The 23,378-nt window shown below is 44.2% G+C and overlaps 1 protein-coding gene across 1 annotated transcript; it reads right to left on the bottom strand.

The window, feature by feature from the left end:
- Positions 1 to 5,607: 5,607 nt before the first annotated feature.
- LOC308173005 (inverted formin-2-like) lies at positions 5,608 to 23,046 on the bottom strand (the record flags this gene model as incomplete). Its single annotated transcript, XM_080547972.1, has 4 exons — positions 5,608 to 5,655; positions 7,134 to 8,620; positions 17,971 to 18,596; positions 22,721 to 23,046. The coding sequence occupies 4 exons, from the start codon at positions 23,044 to 23,046 to the stop codon at positions 5,608 to 5,610; spliced, it is 2,487 nt and encodes an 828-aa protein (XP_080404098.1).
- Between the last annotated feature and the right edge of the window lie 332 nt (positions 23,047 to 23,378).

Genomic DNA, 23,378 nt, shown 5'->3' with positions numbered 1-23,378 from the left:
ATTGCCTGACACAGAAGAGCTTGCCTTGAAAACGCCTTGTCTAATGGTTTCTATTTTATTTTTTTAAATAATTTTTTTACTTTCTTTTTATTGAGATGTTACAGATATACAAAAATAATACTTTTCAGTTTTGGTTTGTTTTTACACAAAACACAAACATGTCCCAACCCTCCCCCCCCCCCCCCCCCCCCCCCACAAAATCCCAAGTGGTGCATCCCAGGACGAAGGATATAAATAAACAACAATAAATAATAATAATAATAATAACAGTGGTGATAGGTAATGAAGACAGTACAGGTAAGTAATCAAAGAGATAAAGAGAAATAAAGTGCAATTCATTTGTAAGTGAGGATAGATGAGATGGTCGTGTTGGTCTGTGATACCATGTCTGTTATGATTGTAATATGTCCCTCTCTAGAACGAGATGATGTATCTCTAGGGGTTTATCCTGATAAATAGATTCACAACATATGTCATCACTCAGCATCCAGCGCACTTGCATTGTCAGGGAGGGTTTTTAGTTTGTTGAAATAGGATATTATTGGGTTCCAGGTGAAATAAAAGCGGTCTTTGGACCCCCTAAGTGTATATTTAATCTTTTCAAGTTTCAAGTGAAGCATAAGGTCAGTCAACCATAAGGAGGAATTCGGTGGTTTGGGGGATGTCCAAAAAAGCAAAATCCTCCGTCGAGCAAGTAGAGTGGCAAATGCCACAATGTCTTTATGCTTGTTAATAATCTGTTGGTCAGTTGGCGCTATGCCAAAGATAGCTGAGTAGGCGTTAGGTTGCAGGTTCAGATCTAGTGCCTGTGAGAGGGTCCTGAAAACTGCTGACCAATAATCAAATAATAAGGGACATGACCAAAACATGTGTGTTAGCGTTGCCGGAGCGTTATGACATCTGCTACAATTCTCATCCACGTCAGGATAGATTCTGGCTAGCCTAGATTTGGAAAGGTGAATTCGGTGCAAGACCTTAAATTGGATTACGCCTAGTCTAGCACATGATGTGCTCCCGTTAACTCTCGTCAGAGCCTCAGTCCAGGAGTCATCGGGTATTACGTCCCCTAGCTCCTCCTGCCATTTCTCTTTAATTTTGTGGAGGGAAGTGTCTCCGAGGGATGATATGCTAGAGTAAATACTTGATATTAGGCCTTTTAGATTGGGAGGAATTTGGAGGATATCATCTATAGCAGAAGGTTGTGGTGCATTTGGGAAGTTTGGATCCAAACTTTTAATGAAATGTCGGACCTGGAGGTATCGAAAATAACTTGAGCGGGGAAGGTTGAATTTTTGAGAGAGGTGATTAAAGGTCGAGAAGACGCCCTCAGTATAGAGATCTTTAAATTTGGAGAGACCGAGTCTTTTCCATAAGGCGAAAGCATTGTCTATTCTGGCGGGGACAAAAAGGTGGTTATTGCAGATAGGGGCTAGGTTGGAGAAATCTTTTAAACCAAAGTGGCGTCGAAATTGTGACCATATTCGTAATGTATTAACAACAACAGGGTTAGAGGTGTAGTGTGGGGCAGATAGAGGGAGTTTGGAGGTAATCAAGGCGGAGAGGGATGTTGAAAGACATGACTCATTTTCTATTAAGCACCAAGACGGCTGTGGTGAATGGACCCAGTATATGATTTTCTGAATATTGGCAGCCCAGTGATAATAAAGCAAATTTGGTAGGCCCAGTCCGCCCTGGGACCGATGTCGCTGTAGAAGTCTTTTCTGTATTCTAGGGACTTTACCCCCCCCAAATGAAAGATGATATGGACTTATCTATGGACGAGAAGAAGGACTTTGGGAGGAATATAGGGAGACATTGGAAAAGGTAGAGGAATCGGGGTAGAACGTTCATCTTAATGCTTAATACAGTTGATCTTCCCTGCCAGTGATAAATTAATGGACCTCCATTTCTGTAAATCATCTTTTAATTTATTAACAAGGGGCGTGAAGTTTTTTTCATGTAGTTTAGAGAAGGACCGTGTAATATTAATTCCCAAATATTTGAAGCCAGATTTAGACAAATGGAAGGGCAAGTCACATTGTGGGATTGCGAGATCTAGGTTGTTCACTGGAAAACATTCGCTCTTAGTGAGGTTGATCTTGTATCCCGAAAAGCTACCAAATCTATGCAGCATCTGAACTATATGGGAAATGCATTGCACCGGTTCAGATACATACAACAGTAAGTCGTCGGCATATAGCGCCACCTTGTGTTCCTTCCCCCATCTAGAAATTCCATTTATTATTGGAGAAGATTTTAACATGATAGACAGAGGTTCGATGGCGAATGAGAATAGGAGTGGGCTCAGCGGGCACCCCTGGCGTGTCCCTCTCGACAATGAGAAAAATGTGGAGCGTTTCCCGTTCGTAACTACCGATGCCTTAGGACAGGGGTCGGCAATAGGCGGCCCGTGGGCCATTGCTGGCCCGTCACCAATAATATTTGGCCCAGCAGATTATTTTGAGAATCCACTTTTTATTTTTTATTTTTTTTATTTTTTTATAATAATATCGGACCGACAGTCCCACATATAGCGCCTATAATGTCCGAATAGAGAATCGAACTCCACCTGAATAATGCTTATTGTACTTTTATCCATGTTGAGAGTGAATGACACAGGGACAGACAATCAGGCAGCAAGGTGCACCGAAGCGCACTGACGCTGAACCCCTCAGAGTGAATCATAAGCAGGTGGACAACGCGTCACGGTGCTGAAATAGCCGACATACCGTGTGTGGTTTGAACAAAATAACACGAGCTCAGTAAGCCATTCAAACGTAATGTTTACGTATATGTGACTGCAACACACATATGAACAGTAACAACGCAAATTCTGTTTAATTTTCTGAAAAACATTGAAAACAAAATCGGCGCAAACAAAAAGCATCTCCCATCGGTCAGTATTTGCTTGATATCTGGTGATATTGACGTCACTTTAATCCACAGGCAGTTCTCAAGGTTTTTATGCATCCATCGATTCCTCTCGTGCGTCTTTATCGCATTCATTGACGAAAAGGACGACTCGCGTATAGAAAGGGAACATTGTGAGCACGGAAAATGTCTCTCACAACGGCTTTGCATTGATGAAACCAGGTAGGATGAACGTATAGTTCGCTGTCCATTCCTCTTTAAATGCCCTGTTTCCACCGTCAACTTTCCTCTTTAGACCTTTGGAGAGTGACATTATGTTTCTCTTGCTAGCAGGTTAAATGTTTGGCTAACTTCACCCGGCACGCAAACAACCAATCCAATAATAATAATGTGACCTTGTCTGGGAGGAGGGGGGAATAATTATCAGAATGAAACTGTTACATAATTATTAGAATAAGTTAGGCTACGCTACATCGTCAGTCCACACATTTATTATTCAAAAATATGGAAAAGTGTGAAACTACGTTTCAACGTTGTTGAGAATCACAACACAAACTCGCTAATCAAGCCAAAATACTGCAACATAATGGATTGGACAGCTACCTAGTTAACTAGAACACTACTTTACATTGTTAGCAGGTTCACAAAACAAGCTGTGTTAGTTGACTAGCGATGTGTACAGTCGAAAGAAAAGTCAAAGCATTAGAACGTGTCACATTTTAAAACAATCAATTACTTAAATTAGCCTTTGATTATGTTCGGGCCCGCCATCTAGTGGCTCAAAAAAATTTTGGCCCGAGGCCAAACCTAATTGCCGACCCCTGCCTTAGGAGATGAGTATAGTAGTCTGATCCATGCAATAAAAGTGGGTCCAAAGCCAAAAGCTTTCAGACATTCAAATAAGTACGCCCACTCCACTCTGTCAAAAGCCTTCTCCGCATCCAGGGAGATAACCACCTCAGGTACCTCCTCGGACGTAGGAGAATGTACGACATTTAGAAGGTTTCGGATGTTAGAGAATGAGTGGCGGCCCAGCATGAAGCCAGTTTGATCAGGGGAGATCACCTCGTCTGTGACGGACTCTAGACGCCGGGATAGTGCTTTAGCTAATATCTTGACATCGCTGTTGAGCAGCGAGATGGGGCGATGTGAACCACACTCCGTTCTGTCTTTCCCTGGTTTCGGTAAAAGGGTTATGAATGCCTCTGTTAGCGTCTGTGGCAGGGCCTCATTATCCATTGAGTCATTGAACATTTCTAAGATGAGCGGAGTTAATTTGGTTGAGAATTTTTTGTAGAATTCGATGGGGTATCCATCAGGGCCCGGGGCCTTACTACTTTGCATAGCTGTGATTGCATTATAAATGTCGGTGTCTTGGAAGGGTAGTTCAAGTTCTGCTTTATGAACAGGGTTGATAACAGGGGCATTTAAATTTGTGAAGAAATGTTGCATATTGGTATCATCATTGGGTGCCTCAGAAGTGTACAATTTGGAATAAAATGCCCTAAAAGTCTCATTGATTTCGAGGGGGTCAGTTGTAAGCTCCCCATTTTCTCTTTTAATTTGTGGAATCTGTTGGTCAGAGGATTTACATTTTAATTGATGCGCTAACATTCTACCAGCCTTTTCCCCATGCTCATAAACAAAGCCTCGTGATTTCAGCAGCATACGTTCTGTCTTATCGGATGTTAATAACTCGTATTTGGCTTTGAGATTCAGCTTATTTTTGTAAAGCTCCGGGGTGGGAGAGTCAGAGTATTGATGATCTATGTCAATCATTGAGTTGAGAAGTTGCTCCTGTTCTTGCCTCCTAGCTTTGTTCAGCCTAGATGTGTATGCAATAATGTCCCCCCTTATTACTACTTTAAGGGTCTGCCAGAGCAGGGAGGGAGAAACAGTGTCGTCCCTATTGGTTTCCAAGAAATTGTCTATGGCAGTTGAAATCATTTGGCAGAATTCTTTATCTGTTAGTAGTGTGGTATCAAGTCTCCATGGAGCGCGGTCAGAGTAGTTAAGTGGGAAGGACAGATCCAATAGTACTGGGGCATGGTCAGATTCAATTATGGTTGAATATTCTACGTTTTTGACAAAGGGAAGTAGTGTTCTGTCTATAAAGAAGTAATCAATTCTGCTATACGAATGGTGGACGTGTGAAAAAAATGAGAATTTTTTATCGTGAGGAAATTGGAAGCGCCATGGATCGACACATCCAATTTGGTCCATGAACGCTGACAACATTTTAGCTAGGGATGTCCCGATCCCACTTTTTCACTACCGATACCGATACCGATACCTGGGCTTCGGGTATCGGCGATACCGATACCGATCCGATATTTGTATACATTTTTTGACCCCTGAATATTATATATATATTTTTTTTTTTTTTTTCCTAACACCAGGGGAGCCACCCCTCCTAAATTTCGTTGTTTGGTACCTGTACTGTAGCAATGACAATAAAGACCATTCATTCATTCATTCATTCAAATACCTCCCCAGTATATAGTCCACACCAACAACAGTTAAATTAAAGACTGCCAGCCTTTATTAAAGCAACAAAAATAGTACTCTGCAGTACTCAGTGACCGTATGTCAATATTTTTTTTTAAATAATGTTACTTTTCATTTGCACCTGATGCTGGCCCATTAGGGGTAACTTATAACTAATGCCCTCGATATTTTGATGTTTTACTTTCAGACGAGCCTTGTCTGTGCCATCTTAAAGCCACTATTCTCTGTTCAACGATAGTAACCCCCTTGACGCTTGATCTGCACCTGATGCTGGCCCTAGAGGGCAGATTATGACGTCAGTTTTATTTTTTAACACTTTCTGTGTAACAAGCATACATTTCTCTACTCTTTCTCTTTTCTTGAACTGAATTGGTGCTTTGTGCTTCAGGTCCTGTGGAGACAACTTTCCCTGGTCATGCTTGCTGTGTCCCTAGGCACATCCATGACCATGTAGTGTCTAGTCTCGTGGTTCCAACCATGGAGGTAGAAAATCGGTGGACAGGCTTATTGTAATGCATGGAATCGAATGAGGAATATAAAAACACACGACGTCCTTCGATTTCTGCCTCAACCAGCCTCGGTGTGAACCCGTGCCAACCCCCTGCACGCTGGTCTCAACAAGTCTCTGTTGGCAGGAACTGGCAGGGGAGCTTTTTTGGCGCTTGTCAGTTTCACGTTTTAGTGTATCCTCAATTTAAGCCCAATCCTTTCCACAGCCACAGGCTGCTCTCTCTACTTAACTCCTCAGAGAAGCTAAATCCTGCTCCACCACATTTACCAGTTGTCAAGGACATCGGCTACTTGAATCGTACATTAAATCTTTTGATCTGTGTTTTATTTCGGTAACTACAGTGGGGAGAACAAGTATTTGATACACTGCTGATTTTGCAGGTTTTCCCACTTAGAAAGAATGTAGAGGTCTGTAATTTTTATCATAGGTACACTTCAACTGTGAGAGACGGAATCTAAAACAAAAATCCAGAAAATCACATTGTATGACTTTTAAATAATTAATTTGCATTTTATTGTATGAAATAAGTATTTGATCACCTACCAACCAGTAATAATTCCAGCTCTCACAGACCTGTTAGTTTTTCTTTAAGAAGCCCTCCTATTCTCCACTCATTACCTGTATTAACTGCACCAGTTTGAACTCGTTACCTTTATAAAAGACACACTCCACACACTCAATCAATCAGACCCCAACCTCTCCACAATGGGCAAGACCAAAGAGCTTTTTTTTATTTTGATTATTTATTTTTTGGCTGTGAGAGTCAATTTATTTAAGCCCGCTGATTTAGGTGAATTTACCCTTGAACGTGTCACCTTAACCATCAACGCAACAATTGCCCCCCCTGAGAGATTTGGCAGGAGCCGCCACTGATGCCCTCATCTCTCTCTGAAGATCCCTCCTTGAGCAGGGGATCCAATCCAGGATTGAGGGGGGCGATGGTCTCTGATTAATCCAGTTTGAGTCCTGTTGGAAGGCCTGATGTGGACTCCCCTGTGTGTGGCAGTCTGTCCTGCGATCCTTGCTGAATGGTTGATGCCACCTTGTCCACTTCTATGCCATATTGGGTATCTACGGCTGATGATCGCTCAAGCTTGGCATGTTCAGGCTGGGTGCTATCCCTTTTCTTGTCATTAGAGGGCAGGCTGCCCCTGTCTGCCTGGGCCCTGGTGGTCTTCCTTAGTGCATTGCCCTTCATCATAGCCAACAGGTGGTCCAACATGATGCAGCCCTCCTCCTGGACTGGGGGGGCTTTACGAATTATTTTTCCGTTCTCCCCCCTCGGTCTCTTGGCGTCATCCTCCTCTTGCTGTTTCTTCCTCTTCTCTGCCTTGATGGCCTGCTCTCTCCAGGTCTGGTTTTCCTTGATTGCTTTAAGGAAGAGTCCTCTGAAGGTCTTGATGGTGTTGAACAGCTCCTCTAGTGAGAGGCGGGACGTGTCCTCACACAGATACTCTGCTAGCTCTTCCTTCTTCTTTTTGATGGAGGCAAAGAGCTCCTGCAGCTTCTCACAGGCCTCCAGGTTCCCCTTCATAGCAGTGAGATACTGCTGCTTGATATCCTCCTGAGAAGAAGAGGACACTTTTTTCTCAGAACCCTTCAACCGTTTGACCAGTGAGCTCGACTCTGCCTGAATAGAATCCACATTTATTCTAGCAGCCTTTTCACAGATCTCTAGATCATCCGGAAGGTTCAGCAAGTCAGCATGGGTTTTCTCCGCCTCCTCCAGGATGTGATGGAGCAATGTGATACGGGACTTGTTGGCTTTGGTATCTGTGAGCTTCAGCAAGGTGCTGATCTTGAAGCCATCTGCATTGCCTATGTGACTCCCATAGTTGAGGAAGTTTCCAATGTCAAGTATGAGCTTGCAGAAACTTGGAAGGCGGGTGCTCTCCTTCAAACTCTCACAGGCTGCGTCCAGCAGCTCAGCTTTGGGTTGCAGCATCTTTAACACAGAAGGGGTCTCCTCACAGAGAAGCATGCACTCGATCCTCATGGTGTAGCATGAAACTGATAGGAGCTCGAGGTAGAACCGATCCACACCGGCCAGCTTCTCTATCTCCCCTTGGTATGACTTGAGGTTCTCAATCTCATGTTTCTCCGGCAGTAACGTCTGCATCTGTTTCAGCACCTCGACGTCAAACTTGGAACGGTCCCCATTTTGGATCATAGCTACAAAGTCTTTATGTGAGCATCTGAACTGCTTCAAGAATATGTTCAAATCTAGATTTTTCTTGGCATCAATGAAGGATATCTCTTTGGGCTCTCGTTTGACCGTAGTGTTGGTACTTTTGGCCTTTGAGTCAGTCACTGGCAGACAGAAGAGCTCCTCAATGCTGGAGTAGTCAGGTTCCAGGGAATCAGACTGCACTGACGACCACATGGATTGGCTTTCAGACACCACTCTGGAGGGCAGCTTCTGCCAGTTGAGCTTCTTCATGCGCAGTGTGGGACAGCGGCTGGCCTTGGGGAGAGGAGCGTTCTGGGGCACAATAATACCTCCTCCAATACCTGGGGGAGGGGGTGGTGGGGGAGGGGGGCCCATACCAGGCAGGGGAGGGGGAGGTGGGGGGCCCATACCAGGCAGGGGAGGGGGAGGTGGGGGGCCCATACCAGGCAGGGGAGGGGGAGGAGGTGGACCTCCCTGCCCCATCCCTGGTAGAGGTGGTGGAGGAGGAGGTGGCATCCCAGGTAAAGGAGGAGGTGGTGGGGGTGCACCATAAGTGGTGCCTGGCAGGGGTGGGGGTGGGGGAGGAGGAGGGTTTGGGGTAGCAGCAGGAAGTGGAGGGGGAGGAGGGGGAGGAGGGGGAGTTACGGAAGCCATGTCTGATTGGTTGGTTGTGCTGCCGAGCAAGTCTGTCTGGATTGCCCTGTTGGTGGTCTTGGTCTTGGGACTGGCTGAGATCTGTTGTCTCTTGGAAGAGAGCAGGCGCTCCATCAAACGTTCAGCGGAGTCCATTTGTGAGTCGTGGGCCAGCAGAGTGGCACGGACAGCCAGGGCCTCCAGGGTCAGCCACACGTCTCCCCGTCCTGGAGCCACCAGCAGCAGAGCCTGCAGGATGGACAGCAGCTGGACAGAGGCTGGGGAGCTGCTCACTTTGGTGAGGAGGGAGGTGAAGACCTCCTGGTGACTGCTCATGTCGATGCCTCCGTACACCCTCTCCATCTCCTCCGCATCCTCGGCCATGGAATCCTCAAAGGCCTCACACTGGATGTTCAGGTCCAGGTCCTCAGTCTCCCTGTTACATAAACACACATGCACATATGCACGCACACGCACACACAACATAGGTATTGATGTTTGGGAAATCTTACAGAAAGTGACTGTGACTGTTGTTCCACCAACATTTGATTAGCATTTAATGCATCCCACACCTACCTCAGCATTGGCAGTATATCCAAAACTGGAAAATACATAATTAAGATGAATCCCAGTACTTTCAATATCTCAATATCTCTATATTATCTCAATGGCCAATGCACACAGTGTTTTTGTAGCACTGTCAAATGTTGCAAATGTTGTAATAGTTTCTTATTGCATCACAATGGGACAATTGGAAAAACTTCAACATTCTAAATTGCCTGACACAGAAGAGCTTGCCTTGAAAACGCCTTGTCTAATGGTTTCTATTTTATTTTTTTAAATAATTTTTTTACTTTCTTTTTATTGAGATGTTACAGATATACAAAAATAATACTTTTCAGTTTTGGTTTGTTTTTACACAAAACACAAACATGTCCCAACCCTCCCCCCCCCCCCCCCCCCCCCCCACAAAATCCCAAGTGGTGCATCCCAGGACGAAGGATATAAATAAACAACAATAAATAATAATAATAATAATAACAGTGGTGATAGGTAATGAAGACAGTACAGGTAAGTAATCAAAGAGATAAAGAGAAATAAAGTGCAATTCATTTGTAAGTGAGGATAGATGAGATGGTCGTGTTGGTCTGTGATACCATGTCTGTTATGATTGTAATATGTCCCTCTCTAGAACGAGATGATGTATCTCTAGGGGTTTATCCTGATAAATAGATTCACAACATATGTCATCACTCAGCATCCAGCGCACTTGCATTGTCAGGGAGGGTTTTTAGTTTGTTGAAATAGGATATTATTGGGTTCCAGGTGAAATAAAAGCGGTCTTTGGACCCCCTAAGTGTATATTTAATCTTTTCAAGTTTCAAGTGAAGCATAAGGTCAGTCAACCATAAGGAGGAATTCGGTGGTTTGGGGGATGTCCAAAAAAGCAAAATCCTCCGTCGAGCAAGTAGAGTGGCAAATGCCACAATGTCTTTATGCTTGTTAATAATCTGTTGGTCAGTTGGCGCTATGCCAAAGATAGCTGAGTAGGCGTTAGGTTGCAGGTTCAGATCTAGTGCCTGTGAGAGGGTCCTGAAAACTGCTGACCAATAATCAAATAATAAGGGACATGACCAAAACATGTGTGTTAGCGTTGCCGGAGCGTTATGACATCTGCTACAATTCTCATCCACGTCAGGATAGATTCTGGCTAGCCTAGATTTGGAAAGGTGAATTCGGTGCAAGACCTTAAATTGGATTACGCCTAGTCTAGCACATGATGTGCTCCCGTTAACTCTCGTCAGAGCCTCAGTCCAGGAGTCATCGGGTATTACGTCCCCTAGCTCCTCCTGCCATTTCTCTTTAATTTTGTGGAGGGAAGTGTCTCCGAGGGATGATATGCTAGAGTAAATACTTGATATTAGGCCTTTTAGATTGGGAGGAATTTGGAGGATATCATCTATAGCAGAAGGTTGTGGTGCATTTGGGAAGTTTGGATCCAAACTTTTAATGAAATGTCGGACCTGGAGGTATCGAAAATAACTTGAGCGGGGAAGGTTGAATTTTTGAGAGAGGTGATTAAAGGTCGAGAAGACGCCCTCAGTATAGAGATCTTTAAATTTGGAGAGACCGAGTCTTTTCCATAAGGCGAAAGCATTGTCTATTCTGGCGGGGACAAAAAGGTGGTTATTGCAGATAGGGGCTAGGTTGGAGAAATCTTTTAAACCAAAGTGGCGTCGAAATTGTGACCATATTCGTAATGTATTAACAACAACAGGGTTAGAGGTGTAGTGTGGGGCAGATAGAGGGAGTTTGGAGGTAATCAAGGCGGAGAGGGATGTTGAAAGACATGACTCATTTTCTATTAAGCACCAAGACGGCTGTGGTGAATGGACCCAGTATATGATTTTCTGAATATTGGCAGCCCAGTGATAATAAAGCAAATTTGGTAGGCCCAGTCCGCCCTGGGACCGATGTCGCTGTAGAAGTCTTTTCTGTATTCTAGGGACTTTACCCCCCCCAAATGAAAGATGATATGGACTTATCTATGGACGAGAAGAAGGACTTTGGGAGGAATATAGGGAGACATTGGAAAAGGTAGAGGAATCGGGGTAGAACGTTCATCTTAATGCTTAATACAGTTGATCTTCCCTGCCAGTGATAAATTAATGGACCTCCATTTCTGTAAATCATCTTTTAATTTATTAACAAGGGGCGTGAAGTTTTTTTCATGTAGTTTAGAGAAGGACCGTGTAATATTAATTCCCAAATATTTGAAGCCAGATTTAGACAAATGGAAGGGCAAGTCACATTGTGGGATTGCGAGATCTAGGTTGTTCACTGGAAAACATTCGCTCTTAGTGAGGTTGATCTTGTATCCCGAAAAGCTACCAAATCTATGCAGCATCTGAACTATATGGGAAATGCGTTGCACCGGTTCAGATACATACAACAGTAAGTCGTCGGCATATAGCGCCACCTTGTGTTCCTTCCCCCATCTAGAAATTCCATTTATTATTGGAGAAGATTTTAACATGATAGACAGAGGTTCGATGGCGAATGAGAATAGGAGTGGGCTCAGCGGGCACCCCTGGCGTGTCCCTCTCGACAATGAGAAAAATGTGGAGCGTTTCCCGTTCGTAACTACCGATGCCTTAGGACAGGGGTCGGCAATAGGCGGCCCGTGGGCCATTGCTGGCCCGTCACCAATAATATTTGGCCCAGCAGATTATTTTGAGAATCCACTTTTTATTTTTTATTTTTTTTATTTTTTTATAATAATATCGGACCGACAGTCCCACATATAGCGCCTATAATGTCCGAATAGAGAATCGAACTCCACCTGAATAATGCTTATTGTACTTTTATCCATGTTGAGAGTGAATGACACAGGGACAGACAATCAGGCAGCAAGGTGCACCGAAGCGCACTGACGCTGAACCCCTCAGAGTGAATCATAAGCAGGTGGACAACGCGTCACGGTGCTGAAATAGCCGACATACCGTGTGTGGTTTGAACAAAATAACACGAGCTCAGTAAGCCATTCAAACGTAATGTTTACGTATATGTGACTGCAACACACATATGAACAGTAACAACGCAAATTCTGTTTAATTTTCTGAAAAACATTGAAAACAAAATCGGCGCAAACAAAAAGCATCTCCCATCGGTCAGTATTTGCTTGATATCTGGTGATATTGACGTCACTTTAATCCACAGGCAGTTCTCAAGGTTTTTATGCATCCATCGATTCCTCTCGTGCGTCTTTATCGCATTCATTGACGAAAAGGACGACTCGCGTATAGAAAGGGAACATTGTGAGCACGGAAAATGTCTCTCACAACGGCTTTGCATTGATGAAACCAGGTAGGATGAACGTATAGTTCGCTGTCCATTCCTCTTTAAATGCCCTGTTTCCACCGTCAACTTTCCTCTTTAGACCTTTGGAGAGTGACATTATGTTTCTCTTGCTAGCAGGTTAAATGTTTGGCTAACTTCACCCGGCACGCAAACAACCAATCCAATAATAATAATGTGACCTTGTCTGGGAGGAGGGGGGAATAATTATCAGAATGAAACTGTTACATAATTATTAGAATAAGTTAGGCTACGCTACATCGTCAGTCCACACATTTATTATTCAAAAATATGGAAAAGTGTGAAACTACGTTTCAACGTTGTTGAGAATCACAACACAAACTCGCTAATCAAGCCAAAATACTGCAACATAATGGATTGGACAGCTACCTAGTTAACTAGAACACTACTTTACATTGTTAGCAGGTTCACAAAACAAGCTGTGTTAGTTGACTAGCGATGTGTACAGTCGAAAGAAAAGTCAAAGCATTAGAACGTGTCACATTTTAAAACAATCAATTACTTAAATTAGCCTTTGATTATGTTCGGGCCCGCCATCTAGTGGCTCAAAAAATTTTTGGCCCGAGGCCAAACCTAATTGCCGACCCCTGCCTTAGGAGATGAGTATAGTAGTCTGATCCATGCAATAAAAGTGGGTCCAAAGCCAAAAGCTTTCAGACATTCAAATAAGTACGCCCACTCCACTCTGTCAAAAGCCTTCTCCGCATCCAGGGAGATAACCACCTCAGGTACCTCCTCGGACGTAGGAGAATGTACGACATTTAGAAGGTTTCGGATGTTAGAGAATGAGTGGCGGCCCAGCATGAAGCCAGTTTGATCAGGGGAGATCACCTCGTCTGTGACGGACTCTAGACGCCGGGATAGTGCTTTAGCTAATATCTTGACATCGCTGTTGAGCAGCGAGATGGGGCGATGTGAACCACACTCCGTTCTGTCTTTCCCTGGTTTCGGTAAAAGGGTTATGAATGCCTCTGTTAGCGTCTGTGGCAGGGCCTCATTATCCATTGAGTCATTGAACATTTCTAAGATGAGCGGAGTTAATTTGGTTGAGAATTTTTTGTAGAATTCGATGGGGTATCCATCAGGGCCCGGGGCCTTACTACTTTGCATAGCTGTGATTGCATTATAAATGTCGGTGTCTTGGAAGGGTAGTTCAAGTTCTGCTTTATGAACAGGGTTGATAACAGGGGCATTTAAATTTGTGAAGAAATGTTGCATATTGGTATCATCATTGGGTGCCTCAGAAGTGTACAATTTGGAATAAAATGCCCTAAAAGTCTCATTGATTTCGAGGGGGTCAGTTGTAAGCTCCCCATTTTCTCTTTTAATTTGTGGAATCTGTTGGTCAGAGGATTTACATTTTAATTGATGCGCTAACATTCTACCAGCCTTTTCCCCATGCTCATAAACAAAGCCTCGTGATTTCAGCAGCATACGTTCTGTCTTATCGGATGTTAATAACTCGTATTTGGCTTTGAGATTCAGCTTATTTTTGTAAAGCTCCGGGGTGGGAGAGTCAGAGTATTGATGATCTATGTCAATCATTGAGTTGAGAAGTTGCTCCTGTTCTTGCCTCCTAGCTTTGTTCAGCCTAGATGTGTATGCAATAATGTCCCCCCTTATTACTACTTTAAGGGTCTGCCAGAGCAGGGAGGGAGAAACAGTGTCGTCCCTATTGGTTTCCAAGAAATTGTCTATGGCAGTTGAAATCATTTGGCAGAATTCTTTATCTGTTAGTAGTGTGGTATCAAGTCTCCATGGAGCGCGGTCAGAGTAGTTAAGTGGGAAGGACAGATCCAATAGTACTGGGGCATGGTCAGATTCAATTATGGTTGAATATTCTACGTTTTTGACAAAGGGAAGTAGTGTTCTGTCTATAAAGAAGTAATCAATTCTGCTATACGAATGGTGGACGTGTGAAAAAAATGAGAATTTTTTATCGTGAGGAAATTGGAAGCGCCATGGATCGACACATCCAATTTGGTCCATGAACGCTGACAACATTTTAGCTAGGGATGTCCCGATCCCACTTTTTCACTACCGATACCGATACCGATACCTGGGCTTCGGGTATCGGCGATACCGATACCGATCCGATATTTGTATACATTTTTTGACCCCTGAATATTATATATATATTTATTTATTTTTTTTCCTAACACCAGGGGAGCCACCCCTCCTAAATTTCGTTGTTTGGTACCTGTACTGTAGCAATGACAATAAAGACCATTCATTCATTCATTCATTCAAATACCTCCCCAGTATATAGTCCACACCAACAACAGTTAAATTAAAGACTGCCAGCCTTTATTAAAGCAACAAAAATAGTACTCTGCAGTACTCAGTGACCGTATGTCAATATTTTTTTTAAAATAATGTTACTTTTCATTTGCACCTGATGCTGGCCCATTAGGGGTAACTTATAACTAATGCCCTCGATATTTTGATGTTTTACTTTCAGACGAGCCTTGTCTGTGCCATCTTAAAGCCACTATTCTCTGTTCAACGATAGTAACCCCCTTGACGCTTGATCTGCACCTGATGCTGGCCCTAGAGGGCAGATTATGACGTCAGTTTTATTTTTTAACACTTTCTGTGTAACAAGCATACATTTCTCTACTCTTTCTCTTTTCTTGAACTGAATTGGTGCTTTGTGCTTCAGGTCCTGTGGAGACAACTTTCCCTGGTCATGCTTGCTGTGTCCCTAGGCACATCCATGACCATGTAGTGTCTAGTCTCGTGGTTCCAACCATGGAGGTAGAAAATCGGTGGACAGGCTTATTGTAATGCATGGAATCGAATGAGGAATATAAAAACACACGACGTCCTTCGATTTCTGCCTCAACCAGCCTCGGTGTGAACCCGTGCCAACCCCCTGCACGCTGGTCTCAACAAGTCTCTGTTGGCAGGAACTGGCAGGGGAGCTTTTTTGGCGCTTGTCAGTTTCACGTTTTAGTGTATCCTCAATTTAAGCCCAATCCTTTCCACAGCCACAGGCTGCTCTCTCTACTTAACTCCTCAGAGAAGCTAAATCCTGCTCCACCACATTTACCAGTTGTCAAGGACATCGGCTACTTGAATCGTACATTAAATCTTTTGATCTGTGTTTTATTTCGGTAACTACAGTGGGGAGAACAAGTATTTGATACACTGCTGATTTTGCAGGTTTTCCCACTTAGAAAGAATGTAGAGGTCTGTAATTTTTATCATAGGTACACTTCAACTGTGAGAGACGGAATCTAAAACAAAAATCCAGAAAATCACATTGTATGACTTTTAAATAATTAATTTGCATTTTATTGTATGAAATAAGTATTTGATCACCTACCAACCAGTAATAATTCCAGCTCTCACAGACCTGTTAGTTTTTCTTTAAGAAGCCCTCCTATTCTCCACTCATTACCTGTATTAACTGCACCAGTTTGAACTCGTTACCTTTATAAAAGACACACTCCACACACTCAATCAATCAGACCCCAACCTCTCCACAATGGGCAAGACCAAAGAGCTTTTTTTTATTTTTATTATTTATTTTTTGGCTGTGAGAGTCAATTTATTTAAGCCCGCTGATTTAGGTGAATTTACCCTTGAACGTGTCACCTTAACCATCAACGCAACAATTGCCCCCCCTGAGAGATTTGGCAGGAGCCGCCACTGATGCCCTCATCTCTCTCTGAAGATCCCTCCTTGAGCAGGGGATCCAATCCAGGATTGAGGGGGGCGATGGTCTCTGATTAATCCAGTTTGAGTCCTGTTGGAAGGCCTGATGTGGACTCCCCTGTGTGTGGCAGTCTGTCCTGCGATCCTTGCTGAATGGTTGATGCCACCTTGTCCACTTCTATGCCATATTGGGTATCTACGGCTGATGATCGCTCAAGCTTGGCATGTTCAGGCTGGGTGCTATCCCTTTTCTTGTCATTAGAGGGCAGGCTGCCCCTGTCTGCCTGGGCCCTGGTGGTCTTCCTTAGTGCATTGCCCTTCATCATAGCCAACAGGTGGTCCAACATGATGCAGCCCTCCTCCTGGACTGGGGGGGCTTTACAAATTATTTTTCCGTTCTCCCCCCTCGGTCTCTTGGCGTCATCCTCCTCTTGCTGTTTCTTCCTCTTCTCTGCCTTGATGGCCTGCTCTCTCCAGGTCTGGTTTTCCTTGATTGCTTTAAGGAAGAGTCCTCTGAAGGTCTTGATGGTGTTGAACAGCTCCTCTAGTGAGAGGCGGGACGTGTCCTCACACAGATACTCTGCTAGCTCTTCCTTCTTCTTTTTGATGGAGGCAAAGAGCTCCTGCAGCTTCTCACAGGCCTCCAGGTTCCCCTTCATAGCAGTGAGATACTGCTGCTTGATATCCTCCTGAGAAGAAGAGGACACTTTTTTCTCAGAACCCTTCAACCGTTTGACCAGTGAGCTCGACTCTGCCTGAATAGAATCCACATTTATTCTAGCAGCCTTTTCACAGATCTCTAGATCATCCGGAAGGTTCAGCAAGTCAGCATGGGTTTTCTCCGCCTCCTCCAGGATGTGATGGAGCAATGTGATACGGGACTTGTTGGCTTTGGTATCTGTGAGCTTCAGCAAGGTGCTGATCTTGAAGCCATCTGCATTGCCTATGTGACTCCCATAGTTGAGGAAGTTTCCAATGTCAAGTATGAGCTTGCAGAAACTTGGAAGGCGGGTGCTCTCCTTCAAACTCTCACAGGCTGCGTCCAGCAGCTCAGCTTTGGGTTGCAGCATCTTTAACACAGAAGGGGTCTCCTCACAGAGAAGCATGCACTCGATCCTCATGGTGTAGCATGAAACTGATAGGAGCTCGAGGTAGAACCGATCCACACCGGCCAGCTTCTCTATCTCCCCTTGGTATGACTTGAGGTTCTCAATCTCATGTTTCTCCGGCAGTAACGTCTGCATCTGTTTCAGCACCTCGACGTCAAACTTGGAACGGTCCCCATTTTGGATCATAGCTACAAAGTCTTTATGTGAGCATCTGAACTGCTTCAAGAATATGTTCAAATCTAGATTTTTCTTGGCATCAATGAAGGATATCTCTTTGGGCTCTCGTTTGACCGTAGTGTTGGTACTTTTGGCCTTTGAGTCAGTCACTGGCAGACAGAAGAGCTCCTCAATGCTGGAGTAGTCAGGTTCCAGGGAATCAGACTGCACTGACGACCACATGGATTGGCTTTCAGACACCACTCTGGAGGGCAGCTTCTGCCAGTTGAGCTTCTTCATGCGCAGTGTGGGACAGCGGCTGGCCTTGGGGAGAGGAGCGTTCTGGGGCACAATAATACCTCCTCCAATACCTGGGGGAGGGGGTGGTGGGGGAGGGGGGCCCATACCAGGCAGGGGAGGGGGAGGTGGGGGGCCCATACCAGGCAGGGGAGGGGGAGGTGGGGGGCCCATACCAGGCAGGGGAGGGGGAGGAGGTGGACCTCCCTGCCCCATCCCTGGTAGAGGTGGTGGAGGAGGAGGTGGCATCCCAGGTAAAGGAGGAGGTGGTGGGGGTGCACCATAAGTGGTGCCTGGCAGGGGTGGGGGTGGGGGAGGAGGAGGGTTTGGGGTAGCAGCAGGAAGTGGAGGGGGAGGAGGGGGAGGAGGGGGAGTTACGGAAGCCATGTCTGATTGGTTGGTTGTGCTGCCGAGCAAGTCTGTCTGGATTGCCCTGTTGGTGGTCTTGGTCTTGGGACTGGCTGAGATCTGTTGTCTCTTGGAAGAGAGCAGGCGCTCCATCAAACGTTCAGCGGAGTCCATTTGTGAGTCGTGGGCCAGCAGAGTGGCACGGACAGCCAGGGCCTCCAGGGTCAGCCACACGTCTCCCCGTCCTGGAGCCACCAGCAGCAGAGCCTGCAGGATGGACAGCAGCTGGACAGAGGCTGGGGAGCTGCTCACTTTGGTGAGGAGGGAGGTGAAGACCTCCTGGTGACTGCTCATGTCGATGCCTCCGTACACCCTCTCCATCTCCTCCGCATCCTCGGCCATGGAATCCTCAAAGGCCTCACACTGGATGTTCAGGTCCAGGTCCTCAGTCTCCCTGTTACATAAACACACATGCACATATGCACGCACACGCACACACAACATAGGTATTGATGTTTGGGAAATCTTACAGAAAGTGACTGTGACTGTTGTTCCACCAACATTTGATTAGCATTTAATGCATCCCACACCTACCTCAGCATTGGCAGTATATCCAAAACTGGAAAATACATAATTAAGATGAATCCCAGTACTTTCAATATCTCAATATCTCTATATTATCTCAATGGCCAATGCACACAGTGTTTTTGTAGCACTGTCAAATGTTGCAAATGTTGTAATAGTTTCTTATTGCATCACAATGGGACAATTGGAAAAACTTCAACATTCTAAATTGCCTGACACAGAAGAGCTTGCCTTGAAAACGCCTTGTCTAATGGTTTCTATTTTATTTTTTTAAATTATTTTTTTACTTTCTTTTTATTGAGATGTTACAGATATACAAAAATAATACTTTTCAGTTTTGGTTTGTTTTTACACAAAACACAAACATGTCCCAACCCTCCCCCCCCCCCCCCCCCCCCCCCCCACAAAATCCCAAGTGGTGCATCCCAGGACGAAGGATATAAATAAACAACAATAAATAATAATAATAATAATAACAGTGGTGATAGGTAATGAAGACAGTACAGGTAAGTAATCAAAGAGATAAAGAGAAATAAAGTGCAATTCATTTGTAAGTGAGGATAGATGAGATGGTCGTGTTGGTCTGTGATACCATGTCTGTTATGATTGTAATATGTCCCTCTCTAGAACGAGATGATGTATCTCTAGGGGTTTATCCTGATAAATAGATTCACAACATATGTCATCACTCAGCATCCAGCGCACTTGCATTGTCAGGGAGGGTTTTTAGTTTGTTGAAATAGGATATTATTGGGTTCCAGGTGAAATAAAAGCGGTCTTTGGACCCCCTAAGTGTATATTTAATCTTTTCAAGTTTCAAGTGAAGCATAAGGTCAGTCAACCATAAGGAGGAATTCGGTGGTTTGGGGGATGTCCAAAAAAGCAAAATCCTCCGTCGAGCAAGTAGAGTGGCAAATGCCACAATGTCTTTATGCTTGTTAATAATCTGTTGGTCAGTTGGCGCTATGCCAAAGATAGCTGAGTAGGCGTTAGGTTGCAGGTTCAGATCTAGTGCCTGTGAGAGGGTCCTGAAAACTGCTGACCAATAATCAAATAATAAGGGACATGACCAAAACATGTGTGTTAGCGTTGCCGGAGCGTTATGACATCTGCTACAATTCTCATCCACGTCAGGATAGATTCTGGCTAGCCTAGATTTGGAAAGGTGAATTCGGTGCAAGACCTTAAATTGGATTACGCCTAGTCTAGCACATGATGTGCTCCCGTTAACTCTCGTCAGAGCCTCAGTCCAGGAGTCATCGGGTATTACGTCCCCTAGCTCCTCCTGCCATTTCTCTTTAATTTTGTGGAGGGAAGTGTCTCCGAGGGATGATATGCTAGAGTAAATACTTGATATTAGGCCTTTTAGATTGGGAGGAATTTGGAGGATATCATCTATAGCAGAAGGTTGTGGTGCATTTGGGAAGTTTGGATCCAAACTTTTAATGAAATGTCGGACCTGGAGGTATCGAAAATAACTTGAGCGGGGAAGGTTGAATTTTTGAGAGAGGTGATTAAAGGTCGAGAAGACGCCCTCAGTATAGAGATCTTTAAATTTGGAGAGACCGAGTCTTTTCCATAAGGCGAAAGCATTGTCTATTCTGGCGGGGACAAAAAGGTGGTTATTGCAGATAGGGGCTAGGTTGGAGAAATCTTTTAAACCAAAGTGGCGTCGAAATTGTGACCATATTCGTAATGTATTAACAACAACAGGGTTAGAGGTGTAGTGTGGGGCAGATAGAGGGAGTTTGGAGGTAATCAAGGCGGAGAGGGATGTTGAAAGACATGACTCATTTTCTATTAAGCACCAAGACGGCTGTGGTGAATGGACCCAGTATATGATTTTCTGAATATTGGCAGCCCAGTGATAATAAAGCAAATTTGGTAGGCCCAGTCCGCCCTGGGACCGATGTCGCTGTAGAAGTCTTTTCTGTATTCTAGGGACTTTACCCCCCCCAAATGAAAGATGATATGGACTTATCTATGGACGAGAAGAAGGACTTTGGGAGGAATATAGGGAGACATTGGAAAAGGTAGAGGAATCGGGGTAGAACGTTCATCTTAATGCTTAATACAGTTGATCTTCCCTGCCAGTGATAAATTAATGGACCTCCATTTCTGTAAATCATCTTTTAATTTATTAACAAGGGGCGTGAAGTTTTTTTCATGTAGTTTAGAGAAGGACCGTGTAATATTAATTCCCAAATATTTGAAGCCAGATTTAGACAAATGGAAGGGCAAGTCACATTGTGGGATTGCGAGATCTAGGTTGTTCACTGGAAAACATTCGCTCTTAGTGAGGTTGATCTTGTATCCCGAAAAGCTACCAAATCTATGCAGCATCTGAACTATATGGGAAATGCATTGCACCGGTTCAGATACATACAACAGTAAGTCGTCGGCATATAGCGCCACCTTGTGTTCCTTCCCCCATCTAGAAATTCCATTTATTATTGGAGAAGATTTTAACATGATAGACAGAGGTTCGATGGCGAATGAGAATAGGAGTGGGCTCAGCGGGCACCCCTGGCGTGTCCCTCTCGACAATGAGAAAAATGTGGAGCGTTTCCCGTTCGTAACTACCGATGCCTTAGGACAGGGGTCGGCAATAGGCGGCCCGTGGGCCATTGCTGGCCCGTCACCAATACTATTTGGCCCAGCAGATTATTTTGAGAATCCACTTTTTATTTTTTATTTTTTTTATTTTTTTATAATAATATCGGACCGACAGTCCCACATATAGCGCCTATAATGTCCGAATAGAGAATCGAACTCCACCTGAATAATGCTTATTGTACTTTTATCCATGTTGAGAGTGAATGACACAGGGACAGACAATCAGGCAGCAAGGTGCACCGAAGCGCACTGACGCTGAACCCCTCAGAGTGAATCATAAGCAGGTGGACAACGCGTCACGGTGCTGAAATAGCCGACATACCGTGTGTGGTTTGAACAAAATAACACGAGCTCAGTAAGCCATTCAAACGTAATGTTTACGTATATGTGACTGCAACACACATATGAACAGTAACAACGCAAATTCTGTTTAATTTTCTGAAAAACATTGAAAACAAAATCGGCGCAAACAAAAAGCATCTCCCATCGGTCAGTATTTGCTTGATATCTGGTGATATTGACGTCACTTTAATCCACAGGCAGTTCTCAAGGTTTTTATGCATCCATCGATTCCTCTCGTGCGTCTTTATCGCATTCATTGACGAAAAGGACGACTCGCGTATAGAAAGGGAACATTGTGAGCACGGAAAATGTCTCTCACAACGGCTTTGCATTGATGAAACCAGGTAGGATGAACGTATAGTTCGCTGTCCATTCCTCTTTAAATGCCCTGTTTCCACCGTCAACTTTCCTCTTTAGACCTTTGGAGAGTGACATTATGTTTCTCTTGCTAGCAGGTTAAATGTTTGGCTAACTTCACCCGGCACGCAAACAACCAATCCAATAATAATAATGTGACCTTGTCTGGGAGGAGGGGGGAATAATTATCAGAATGAAACTGTTACATAATTATTAGAATAAGTTAGGCTACGCTACATCGTCAGTCCACACATTTATTATTCAAAAATATGGAAAAGTGTGAAACTACGTTTCAACGTTGTTGAGAATCACAACACAAACTCGCTAATCAAGCCAAAATACTGCAACATAATGGATTGGACAGCTACCTAGTTAACTAGAACACTACTTTACATTGTTAGCAGGTTCACAAAACAAGCTGTGTTAGTTGACTAGCGATGTGTACAGTCGAAAGAAAAGTCAAAGCATTAGAACGTGTCACATTTTAAAACAATCAATTACTTAAATTAGCCTTTGATTATGTTCGGGCCCGCCATCTAGTGGCTCAAAATTTTTTTGGCCCGAGGCCAAACCTAATTGCCGACCCCTGCCTTAGGAGATGAGTATAGTAGTCTGATCCATGCAATAAAAGTGGGTCCAAAGCCAAAAGCTTTCAGACATTCAAATAAGTACGCCCACTCCACTCTGTCAAAAGCCTTCTCCGCATCCAGGGAGATAACCACCTCAGGTACCTCCTCGGACGTAGGAGAATGTACGACATTTAGAAGGTTTCGGATGTTAGAGAATGAGTGGCGGCCCAGCATGAAGCCAGTTTGATCAGGGGAGATCACCTCGTCTGTGACGGACTCTAGACGCCGGGATAGTGCTTTAGCTAATATCTTGACATCGCTGTTGAGCAGCGAGATGGGGCGATGTGAACCACACTCCGTTCTGTCTTTCCCTGGTTTCGGTAAAAGGGTTATGAATGCCTCTGTTAGCGTCTGTGGCAGGGCCTCATTATCCATTGAGTCATTGAACATTTCTAAGATGAGCGGAGTTAATTTGGTTGAGAATTTTTTGTAGAATTCGATGGGGTATCCATCAGGGCCCGGGGCCTTACTACTTTGCATAGCTGTGATTGCATTATAAATGTCGGTGTCTTGGAAGGGTAGTTCAAGTTCTGCTTTATGAACAGGGTTGATAACAGGGGCATTTAAATTTGTGAAGAAATGTTGCATATTGGTATCATCATTGGGTGCCTCAGAAGTGTACAATTTGGAATAAAATGCCCTAAAAGTCTCATTGATTTCGAGGGGGTCAGTTGTAAGCTCCCCATTTTCTCTTTTAATTTGTGGAA

Source organism: Nansenia antarctica (assembly GCF_963989245.1).
Source record: "Nansenia antarctica genome assembly, chromosome: 18".
In the NCBI taxonomy this organism is placed as follows: domain Eukaryota; kingdom Metazoa; phylum Chordata; class Actinopteri; order Argentiniformes; family Microstomatidae; genus Nansenia; species Nansenia antarctica.
The sequence above is the reverse complement of the archived record's forward strand: the minus strand, read 5'-3'. Positions and strand labels throughout refer to the sequence as shown.